General features: G+C 40.3%; 1 protein-coding gene across 2 annotated transcripts in view; it reads left to right on the forward strand.

Annotated features, from left to right (window-relative positions):
* Positions 1 to 10078, forward strand: part of PJA2 (praja ring finger ubiquitin ligase 2) — a 38018-nt gene extending 27940 nt beyond the window's left edge. For both annotated transcript variants that reach the window (XM_035099741.2, XM_035099742.2), the window contains 3 exons: positions 5787 to 5901; positions 6141 to 6262; positions 9116 to 10078. In XM_035099741.2, coding sequence (XP_034955632.2) covers positions 5787 to 5901; positions 6141 to 6262; positions 9116 to 9244 — 366 coding nt within the window. In that variant the 3' untranslated portion in view covers positions 9245 to 10078. The remainder of the gene's footprint in view (positions 1 to 5786; positions 5902 to 6140; positions 6263 to 9115) is intronic.
* The last annotated feature ends 2444 nt before the right edge of the window (positions 10079 to 12522 follow it).

Below are 12522 nucleotides of genomic sequence, written 5' to 3' on the forward strand. Positions count from 1 at the left end.
CCAGGACCCGGCTGCAGCCTCTGCCTGCCGCGCGCGAAGACCCGGTGGGAGCAGGTCTGTGGTCTGTACAGATACCGGTACCGGTACTTTATTTTTTTTTTTATTAAGACATCCCTTGAAAATAAGCCATGCTGTGTTTTTTTCAGGAAAAAATTAATATAAGACATGACTTATAATATGAGAAACACAGTATTTATTTGGGCTAACAATATTTCAGCCACCTGTTGTAACAATTGTGAACCTGATAGTTTCTTGGATCCTTTCCATTCTAGCCTGGGAAAGTATTCTGGATATGTTTGAACTAGAGAATTCCGTCACAACCTCTTGAACAGCATAGGGAGCATATAATACTAATCTGTAATATATTCACATGTTCCCTGGATTTCCTGCAGTTGGGTCTGCATGCTCGGCTATTAATGCCACTTTAGTGACATTTTTGCCAGGTGCCTTTTGGATTCTCTCTACTCAGTAAAATTAAATTAGGAATTGCCTGAGTTGTATGTTGTTGCGTTATTAAAAATAACAATGTTTAGTGGTCTAAATGAATAATGCAGATTTATGTTTTCAAAAATGTAGATTCAGAATTTGGACATGGGGTCAACTACTGGAGAAATGAGAGGGTAGAGGGTAGAGGAAAGAGCATCAAGGTTGCATATAGACCAGTCCTAAGCTTTTGGGCTCAGGTCTGCTGAATATTCAAATAAATAAATCACTGTGCCTGTCACTGCTGAAATTATCCTGCACATCCTTTTTTCTGCATTTTTTTTTCTTTTCTTCTCCTGCCCCAATAATTCTGTGCTTTCCCTGTTGAGTTCATGAATAAACGGAAAACACATTTTTTTCTGGCTAATGTCTGAAGTGGGGGAAAAGCACTTCTGAATGCATAATTGGAAAAGCTGTTGAGATGTAGGTTTTCCATTTAGTAAAATGGGATGAACTTTAGTCAGTTATATATAATATTGGCCAGGGGAAAACTAATTTCTTGGAGTTAAGACCTTCAGTTTCTATGCAACTTTTTGAAGCATAACTTATGTTGAGGGATGAGAGACAGCCACACCCATAGATTACAGAAAATATTTGTTTATGGATTTGAATCTTGTCTCTAATACTGACCACTGTACCACACTAGCTTTCCTAAAGATCAGGGCACCAGTAAGCTCAGGGAAGTGTGACAAGTCCCTTGTTGGTATTGCTACAAGCGTGCTACCTGGGACAGGCTTATTGGTAGTATTGGAACCTGGCAGCAGTTTTGGTCGACCCTGGCAGTTGCCCTAGGATATCACATAGGGGTACTAATTTCCTTAGACATTCTTGATATTTTCTTTCATACAATAATGGCAAACATTTTTTTGTTCACACATACAATCTTTATTACATGTTGAGGGACAGCAGAAATCAACAATAGTTATATATATATATATGATTGGGGGGAGGGGGGCCACTGCAACGCGTGGCGGTACAGCTAGTTGTGTATAAAAATAAGTTGTGTGATTCCTTGTTAATAAATGAGTTCTCCATTTTATTTGATTTAAAAACAAGCCATTTGCCCTTTTGCCAAAGACTTCTGTGTATTTCTTTCAATGTTTTATTTCATATCTCCTATAAAAAGAGAAAAGTTTGTGATTCTAACAACTCCTTTTAGAAGATGGTTGAGTTTCTTGAACTTGGTTTTAAGAGGGAAATTCAGAACTGACTTTGAGCATTGTGTTATCAACGTTTAGGTGAATTCCTTTAAAACACTGTGTGCTCTTGAAATACGTAGCTTAGAGAAGTTGTTTTCAAGTGGGGAAAATATACCAGTACTAGTCAAACACTGCTTCAGTTGAATGTTTTATTCCTTTGCCAATATATTTATTTCAACACCTTTAAACAAAGATTCCTTTTCCATGTGCCGCATTTAAATAACATGCTTAGTGTTTCTTTATCAGGGAGGAGCTGTGCAAGAAATGTACTTGTCATTTTGTGGCAGTTTTGGCTGTAGATTTATTTAGATCTGGCTTAGCCTTTTTGAATAATTTTGAATACTTCTTACATTCCTATGTTATCTAGAAATGGTATTGGGTGTATTCTACCCTCATCAACAGAACTTTTATCTAAGTTAAATATAGTTCTGGTGCCCTGCTGATGTGTTTTATGTTGAAAGTGTGTGCTGCATGTCCTATACCAGCAGATCACAAACTTCATTCAGATAGTCTGTGGCAAATCTATGAATTTGTGGTTGAAGATGGGAGACGTCCATCACACTGAATATTTGTATTATTTGAATTGTGTGTTTGTTTATTCATTCATTTTATTTTATTATTATTTGAATTATGTGGAATTACAGTTGCTACAATAGACAGGAAAATGATGTCAAGTGGTCTGCCAAGACCTTCAGCAATTTTCAAGTGGTCCATAGGGGGAAAAGTTGGGGAACCACTGACTTAAACTAGATACTGAAATTGTGTTGCAAAGCAGTTGTAAAGGGAAACATAAGCAAATGTTTAATATAACATAGCATTGAATTGTTTTATTCCTTCTTTAAGTTTAAGATGGCAGCCTTACTGCAAAAAATATTTCCCTCTTTCTTTAACTCTTTTAGATGTTTAGAAGATTAATCTTCCAAATCATTGAAGTAACTTTGTCATCATGCTTATGTAGTTAAACTTAATCTTTTAGATTTGTATGTGTGTTATGTTTCCCATCATTCTAGGTTTGTTAATAAATGTGGCATCTCCAAGCAGCTGGATCTGCATTTCTTACTGTTTGCAATACATTATTCTCATTGTGAGCAGCCAGTTGTTCATAACCTTTCTGTGTTGGCTTGCTAGTGGAAAGGCTGGGGGAGAACATCCCCTGTAGGTCAAGGCAGAAGGGTTGGTGACTGCATGTCACAACATTTCATTACATGTTTTGCGCCTTCTTTGAAAACTGGGATTTTGTGCAGTGAAGTTGGAGTTAGAAAAAATAATCTCACTAAACATGAAATCAGAGGAAATATAACAGACAGGTTCTTCTTGAAGGATAAATTAGTTAATAATTTTTTCATATTTTGACAACTTTCTCAATTTTGAAAATTCAGAACTCTGCTACAAGCAGAGGCAGCTGCTAATAATAATTAATAGTAAGAAAAGTAGGTAGAGAATGATGTTACTGAGAAATATTTGTATTGCCTGGTGGAGTAATGGTATAAAGTTCTATCAGATATTTGCACAGGTACAAGCAGAGAAAAGTAGTTTTGTAATCAGAATACATTTCCCACAGTATTTTTTTTAACAATGTCCCATAAGTTTTGAAACAAAATTTTAAAAAATTCTCCCAGTAGCACCTTAGAGACCAACTAAGTTTGTCATTGGTATGAACTTTCGTGTGCATGCACACTTCTTCAGATACACTGAAACAGAATTCACCAGATCCCCACATATAGTGGGGAGGGGCCGGACTGTTTATGGCTGCATTTGGTCTTACAGGAAGAATTTACGATTGATCCCACTGGAAAAGCAAGGGGTGATATGGTTAAAGATAGCTTTATCATGTATAATGAGATAAGAATCCAATGTCTTTAACACTGAAGTGTTCTCCTACTGGTTTCTCTGTCTTGTGATTCCTGATGTCATATTTATGTCCATTTATCCTTTGGCGTAGGGTTTGGCCTGTTTGTCCGATATAGAGAGCTGAAGGGCACTGTTGGCATTTAATGGCATACACAATGTTAAAAGATGAGCAATTAAATAGTCCTGAGATGGAATGTTTGGTGTTGTCCAAGTGTATGTGGCAGAAAAGTTGGCATCTGGGTTTATTGCAGGCTCTGATATCAGTGTCCATACCTGCCTGTAACCATAAGTTTTGCTACAACAGCAGAATTTGTCTCAATTATTTGTTCTCTTCTAGGACACAATTGTCAGCTGCCCTAGGTTTCAGAAACACTTGCGATTCACGACACTTGTGCACCAAACTTGGTGATACCCAAAAGGGGGATCAATAACGGCCATAGACATTCAAAAGCAAAAAGGCAGATGCACAAATGAATATGGTTGCCAATGTGTTTTGAGGAAAAAATTCATCTAGAGAAGTGTTTAAAGCTTCTTAAAACCTGTACCAAGCAGTTTTTAGTACAGCTTACCTTAAGTGGCCAACAGGTTTATGAAAGCACAACATAACTACAGCGCAACTTTGCTACAGTTGTTAATCTTTTGTTTGGCACAAATCTGAATACTAGAGTTGTATGCTTAACATAACACAAGTGGTATTAGCCTTTAACTCACTGAGAAGCTGTGGGCAACTCACTATCTTCTCAGCCCCATATCTGCAATATGAAGAACTTGGCCTGCCCAACATACGGTACCTGTTGTGGGGAGTGCAGAAGACATGTATGTGGAACATTTTGAGCACTCAAAATGCACAGTATAAATGCAAAGTACTATTTGTTTTGATTTCCTGAGTAAGTGAACATATTTTCTGTCAGACTTTCTAACAGTTTTCCTTTTAAAATATATTAAATTAAAACAACAGCAAGTCGTCTAATGGAATAAATATTTATGTATTGAAAGAATACATAGATTTAGATATTCCAATGTTGTATTTTTTATTGAAGAACTGCAAAGTTCTTTGTAAATGATGAATAATAATGCCATTCTAGTATTTTTCTGGGGAAGTAATGTAAATTTATGGACTTTTTCACTAAGTACTGTGATGCAGTGTTGAAGGTGAAATTTGGCATCTGTTCACCAAAATGACCATGCATAATCAATCAGAACTTAATTGGAAATATGGATGTAGTCTAAGCAGTTAGACCCCAGAGCAAAAATGTACTGCATTCTTGTGGTTATGGAAAGGGGGTTCGGTTATCTTGGCCACATACCCAATGAAATTGACATACGAAAGTTTGTTTAAATAATAATAGCCATTGTGTGGGTGAGTTTCTCAATTTTTAGACACGCTTTCTTGATGTAATATTGAACAAACATAGGCATCTTTGAAGTGTGCGGCACCACAGGCAAGTTCCTAATTCTGCAGCCCAATCGAACCACCTGATCACCTATATGCAGCTCATTCTGTATGTGCAAACCAGTACTACATGCCATCTGGTTTCCATTTTCCTAAGAGATTATACTGCATTTCCGCCTGAGCACCATGGACAGTCAATTTTGGGGACAAAGGAAGATGTAGCTCAGGCATCCCCAAACTTCGGCCCTCCAGATGTTTTGGACTGCAATCCCCATCTTCCCCAACCACTGGGATCATGGGAGTTGTAGGCCAAAACATCTGGAGGGCCGCAGTTTGGGGATGCCTCATGTAGCTGCTGGCTAAAGTAAGGCAAGGCACAAAGACGGAAGCGTATGTTTTAGAAGCATGACTTAATAACCTGTCCCATAGCAGCATTAAACTATGCAAACCACTATTGTAACTGAAGATTGGACTGGTAACAACTGTGAGGTAGTTGAAATGAGAGACTAATCCATGGTAGCACCATGCTGTTACTAAGGCAATCGAACTTGGACCGCTCTCCCCTGCTGAAGTAAAAGATGACAGATGGTTCATCCACTTTAGTAATATAGATTCATGGTCATTAAGGAGTAAATTTTATTCTTTAATTAATTGTCAGAGATTAATATTTACAACCAGATCTCTCATACATATTGTATCAATTTAGCATTTCTGAGGCGAAATGTAGAAGCATGTCAATTTGTGCCCATCCTTTTCTAAGGTTGTTGAGCTTCATGCAACCCTTTTAAATGGTTTTTTTAAAGGAATAAATTATATCTGTCTTATGCATAACAGAAATGGCTTCTTATGCATCTTTTTAGACCGCTCTGGCACATTTAGAGTCCCTCGCAATTGATGTTGAACAGGCACATCCACCAGCTAGTAAGGAGAGCATAGACTGTCTGCCACAGATTATTATAACAGAAGATCACAATGGTAAGCATAAATGAGATGTTCACAACTCAAGTCAAATTCTGATTAAAATAATGGTGGCCTATGGGTTTGTTTGTTTTTTGCAAGCTTTAGCATGGCAGTATCTGACCCGCAATTAGAACTAGAGGCCAGTTTCAAAAGCTTTATGCTTAGAAGGCTTATATTTCTAATTGTGCCACCTTAATCTTTGAGATCTCCTAGGTTTTGAAAGTGCAGGCTGATATGTACTTTGTTTCCCTAAGCTGTAGGTCAGGAGCAGTGCTGTGCTATCTGCTGCAGCGAGTATATCAAAGAAGAAATTGTAACAGAACTTCCATGTCATCACTTCTTTCATAAGCCCTGCATAACACTTTGGTTGCAAAAGGTGTGTATTTGCATTGAAATCTAACAAATTCCTTTAAAGCTCACAATTTCTGTGAAACATTGACACTCGGTGGACATGGCTTTCTTTCTTCCTACTTGCTTTCAGTTGTACTTTGTGAAGATGCCAAACAAACATACAACCACAATAATGCTCTTTTTTGAAGTTACATTTGAATGTATAACAAGTGCATTGTTTTATCCAGTCTATTTAAATGAATATGTTCAGTGCCATGTTACAGTGGTACCTCGACTTACGAATTTAATGCGTTCCAAACGCACATTCGCAAGTCGGAAAAAAATTGTAAGTCGAAGTAACCCTATCTAAACCGCATCCAAGATGGCGGACGGAGCTCTGTTCGTAAGTAGAAACATTCGTAAGTCGAGGTACCACTGTAATTATTTTTTTAAATGCTTCAATGACTAGAGATCCAATTGTTCTTGTGTTTAAAGGCAGAAAAGCTCTGCTGGTGATGATTGTCAGGCTTCAACATAGTATTGAAAATATAAAGTTCAATTTGATCCTAGGCATTTGTTTTCAGTAGCTGAACTGAAACTAAGTAAAGAGTCCTTCCACACACAAGTTCAATCCTAGCTAGTTAGCTTTCTTTCAGCAGCCTAATTAAGGTGGGAAACTACAGCGGTGCCTTGCAAGACGAAATTAATTCGTTCCACGGGTCAATTCGTGTAATGAATTTTTCGTCTAGCGAGTCCCGGTTTCCCATAGGAATGCATTGAAACTTAATCAATGCGTTCCTATGGGTTCCGGGGGACTGGCGGCGGGGAAGGCAGGCGCTTGCTCTCTTGCCTGCCTGCCTTCCTCACCACCTGTCACTCGAAGATCGGAGGGCACTGCTTGCCGGGGCTTGTCAGCCCCAGCAAACAGCACCCACCGATCTTCGGATCTGTGTTGTGTGACAGGCGGAGGTGGGGGGAAAGCGGAGGATCGTTCCTCCGCCTTTCCCCCGCCCCGCCTGTCACACAAAGATCGGCGGGCGCTGCTTGCGGGGCTTGTCAACCCCAGCAAACAGCACCTGCCGATCTTCGGCTCTGTCCCCCGATGCGCTACGGCTCGGGGAAGCAGGCAGGGAGACTGCAACAGCCCGCAGCTTCCCGGGCTGTTGCCATCTCCCTGCCTGCTTCCCCGAGCTGAAGCGCCTGGGGGACAGAGCCGAATTGTGGCGCTGCGAGGGGGAGGCAAACGGCGAAAAGCCCCAGCCACGCCACAATTCGGCTCGGGGACTGGCTTGGCGGCCGCGGGAAGAAGGGGAGGAATTTCTTCCCACTGCCGCCAAGCCAGTCCCTGAGCCGAAGTGTGGCGTGAGAGGGGGCTTTTTGCCTTAGCTCGGGGAAGGTAAACGGCAAAAGCCCCCCCCCCAATTCGGCTCCGTCCCCCGGGCGCTTCAGCTCGGGGGAGCAGGCAGGGAGATGGCAACAGCCCCGGAGTTTCCACAGGCTGTTGCCACCTGCCTGCCTGCCTTCCCCAAGCAGCGCCCGCCGATCCTCCGCTTCCCCCCCATCCCGCCTGTCACACAGCGGGGATCGTAGGGGGTTTGAGAAGCCCCCTATGATTTGTCCTAGGCATATCAGCCAACTCCTAGAGGCCTATGTATCTTTGTCCCCCCCCCCCCATTTAAATATTTGAGGAAGCTTATTTTGCAAAGGGGGAAAGCTCCATTTTTTAGGATCAGCTCAAAGTTGCTGAGTTTCCTTGCAAAGGGAAAAAATCCTGTTTTTATGGGGTTCAACTCGCAGTTTTTCAGCTTCTCGACCCATTTCTGCAGTTTCCAGACAGATAATCTAATCAGTCAGTCACATGTCTCCCTCTGCAGACAACAATTGAGGCCTAGGCAAGGGGCCAGGAAGAGAGCTACCTCTCTTATCTCCCTCCCCGATCTCTTGAAATCAGCTACTGAGCAGGTTCCTTTCTCTTTCCCTCTTGTTAGCCTTTAGCTCTTTCTTTAAAAGCACTATCTGCCTTTACCCCTGGGCAAGTCGGCTCCAGGGACCACGCATTCGCTCCATAGGACACACAGGCATTCCCTCTTTAGGAGGAAAAATGTGCGTATTATGGAGCGAAAAATATGGTGGGTTGTGGGGTGTTTTTTTTTTTGCTATTGTTAAACAGTTGGGAATCAGCAGTCCTTGCTGGTCTACAGCAAGTTACCCAGAGACCTATGAGTAGATTCCAGACTATCACCCCCAAAGTTTCTGGAATATTTGCAAATTTCACAGCTTTACTATAAAGTTTGATTACAGTGAAACACAAGTTAGAGATACTGTTTTAGTAATGTTTTAGGCCTTTTATATTGGAAAATTTGACTACATTATTCTAACAAATTCTTGAGATTTCAACGTTTGCTGTTGGCAACAAGTGTTAACTCAACCTGCCCTCATCAAGACACTAGTCTGGGGGGAGGGGAGGGGAGTGAGTACAGTGTTGCATATAGATTGGCTTTCTGCCGAAAAACTATTAGGCAAAATTCTTTTCAGAAAGCTAAATTCTATTTCACAAAGTAGTGAACTTTAAACAAAAAATCTAGTGTAAGCACCTTCTTAAAATATTGAACACAAGTAATACCACATTTATCATTTTATGTTCGATGTTTCACTACCTTTACCAAAGGCAGTCTCCCAATTTGCTTATTCCAGAAAAATCCCTCTGAAATTGGCATGACACCTAAGAAGCAGGTACACAAAGACTGTGGTCTTAGATTAGCAAACTGGCTGCTTTGCTCACTCATGGTTCACACCCGCAAATCTACATTTATTTGAGGCATTGCATTTTGGCATTATTGTGTACCTGACCTTCCTGTAGCTGCATTGCAACTGATTGATGGCCTTTTCTTTCATCTAGTCTGGAACGTGTCCTGTATGCCGCCATGTGCTTGCGCCTGTGCTTCCAGAGACATCTATTCCCACAGTTACCTTCCTGCCTGATCATGATTCTACTCCTTCAGTCCACAGTACATCAGGAACACAATAAAACGAACATCTGAAAAGAGAGTTTGAACCATCGAATTTTACTGTAAATTTCTCCTGTTTAATTACAATGTGAAACTGGTTTATATGTAAGTATATATATATAAATATAAATATATATTAAAAACACTTTAAAGTATACTAGTTTAGAAAGAGAATGTATGACCTTTCTAAATGGTTTAGAAACCATTTAGAGCTAGAATTATCAGACTAAAAGGAGTAAAAGCTTGCACTAGTTTTCCTCAGTAAAACATGTCGCTGTTAACTAATGTCTAATGCTTATATTAAATTTGTCTTAAGGAATGATCATTATTAATGTGGCACTTGTGTTCAAGGTAATGCAACTGCAGTGCAGTTGGAGCTTACAGATGTTATGCATATAACCTGTTTTACATTATATAATTGAGGCTTGAGTTGTTTCTTTCTGTTGAAAAATAGTGCCACTTGATTACTTTGTACATAGCTCTTTCATATTTGCATCAAATGTGAAGACGTTCTGTGATCACAGCAGTAGTATAACTTTGGTTTCACTGGAAATAAAAAAAGCATAATAACTCAACTTTCCTGTGATTTCATAATAGCATGTGTACTTGTGAGTGTTTCTCTAACCAGTACCCAGAACTGATAGTTGGGCAGCTTTATGGAGTTCATAATCTGACACAATTTGACATGCCTGTGGTAGAAACTGAGGACACATCATCCAGACTATAGAAAACCTGTGGGAGCTGGGTGCTTTCGTTATATCAGCTGTTGGAATTTAGATAGGCAAATTTTAGTGGCCAGGTCATAAAGGTAAAGGGACCCCTGACCATTAGGTCCAGTTGTGACTGACTCTGGGGTTGCGGCGCTCATCTGGCTTTATTGGCCGAGGGAGCCGGCGTACAGCTTCCAGGTCATGTGGCCAGCATGACTAAGCCGCTTCTGGCGAACCAGAGCAGTGCACAGAAACGCCGTTTACCTTCCCACTGTAGCGGTTCCTATTTATCTACTTGCACTTTGACGTGCTTTTGAACTGCTAGGTTGGCAGGAGATAAAGGGGTCACACTGCCTGCAAAACTACTGAAATACAGTGGAAAGAAAGAACTCCGATCCTTGTCAGTAGGACATCTAAGGTTATCTTACAGTACAATGCATTAGTCTTCAAAATTTTCTGCTGACTTCATTATTAATATTTTTATTATTTTAAAATTCTGTGTGCACTAGGGTGAGCTGCTTGGGTTACACACTATCCACTCACTAACTGTTCTCTTTATACATTGTACAATACATCCTAAACCCATGATAGTTTCCGTGCGCTGCTCTGGTTCACCAGAAGTGGCTTAGTCATGCTGGCCACATGACCTGGAAGCTCTACGCCGGCTCCCTCGGCCAGTAAAGCAAGATGAGCGCCGCAACCCCAGAGTCGGTCACGACTGGACCTAATGGTCAGGGGTCCCTTTACCTTTACATGAGGGGAATGTCCATTTTTCCCCCAAATGGAGCATTCCTCTTCATTACCATCATTTAAAGAATGCCTTGCTGCCCAAAGTCCAATTTCAATAACATCTTAAATCAATTTTTTCATGCTGAAATACATGTTTTCTGAAAAAGATGCATACTTTAATTGAAACTGTTTTGTACAACCTCAGAGCATAATCCAGAACTTTTGGCCATGCATCTCACAAAGCTGCTGCACTGCAAAACTATATAGAGAAGTGAGACTTTTTTTTCCGCTTAGCACTCTCAACCCATGAAAGGATACACAAGAAAGGACCTTCTCTGTTAGTGGCTTCCCGTTTGTGGAACGCTGTCCCCAGAGAGGTTTGACTGGCACTTCATCATACATTTTTAGGCACCAGGCAAAAACGTTCCTCTTCAGCCAGGTCTTTGGCTAATTAATACTCTACAGCCTTTTAAATGTGTCTGTGGGGAGTTGGGGTTATTATTTTGCTGTTTTGTTTTAATTATTTACTTGTTTTTATCCTGTACTTTATTCTGTGAACCAACCTGAGATCTTGTGATGAAGGGTGGTATATAAATCCATTAATAATAATTATTATTAATAATAATACAGCAGAATATCACTGGAATCCTGGGCACACATATTTGAAAGCAAGCCTCGTTGGAAAGCAAGACAGCTAGTAAATGTCTACCTTAAGTATATGAACCGCCCTGAGACCTCTGGGTATAGGGCGGTATATAAATTCAATAAATAAGTCATAACTTGTTAACTACAAAGCTAACAATAGAGGGCATAAAATAGGGGCACAAGCTAAGATACTTTTTCTTTTATCCTGGTGAGATAAAGATGGCATTTCCTGGATTCTGTTCCCGAGATTATAGGTTCTAGGCCTGATTCCCAGCTACAAGCTAAATTAGAGCAAGTTTTTGCCCAATCTAGGCTCATATAGTGAACTTACAACGCTTATTTCAAATATAACCATTGCATACCTCTTTACATTTCGGAAGGCAAGGAGGTTTGAGTTAAGACTTGAGGCCTGTTTCAGTGCAACTGTTTTCATTGCATCTTGTCAGCCCCCTCTTCAAGATCAGTCCTGTGGGCAGGAATCCAAGATCCAGGGGTTCTTGTCAAACAATCTGTATGAATGACATATCCCATTACGATGATGTCATGTATCTATTTCAGTGAAATCTCCCAAGTGTTATGTCTCGGAGGCAAAACGTGGTCAGAAATGATCCAGTTAATCCATAAAGTGCTTTTTAAATATCCATTTAGTTTGGGGCATGTGAAGAAATGAGTAAAAAAGCTAAGTGAACAATGATGTGCCTTGTTAATGGGACAAGTTTGCAAGAGCCTCTTTAGATCTTACGTACGGGGACAATTTGATGGTGGGTTCTGTGTCACTAGATACACGGCTGGCTTATAAAAAGAACCATGCTGGTCCAAAAGCCACAGTAGGTCCAAAAGCCACAGTAGGTCCAAAAGCCACAGTAGGGCAATACCTTTATTAGGATCAACTGCAATGCCACAAAGTACAAGTTGTAAATTAACTGTCAAAAGTCTTGTAGCAGCTTTTTTTTTGCTGAATGCTTTTGCAGAATACAATCTCAGATCTTTTAAGCTTTTTAATATATCTATGATCTTATCCACCTTACTGCAAATATTCAGTTAGAACAACTGAATAGAACTTTAAAAGCAGCATTGCACTCAACAGTAAGTAAAAGTGAAAATACGTAATCTTCTCCACATAAACCGAGGGCCTAATATTGTCCTTTGAATGCCTGTAGGGGGCTTCCAATGAATAGACTTTTCTGCACATTGGAATTGGATTTCATGCAGAC

Source organism: Zootoca vivipara, chromosome 11, assembly GCF_963506605.1.
Source record: "Zootoca vivipara chromosome 11, rZooViv1.1, whole genome shotgun sequence".
Lineage (NCBI taxonomy): Eukaryota > Metazoa > Chordata > Lepidosauria > Squamata > Lacertidae > Zootoca > Zootoca vivipara.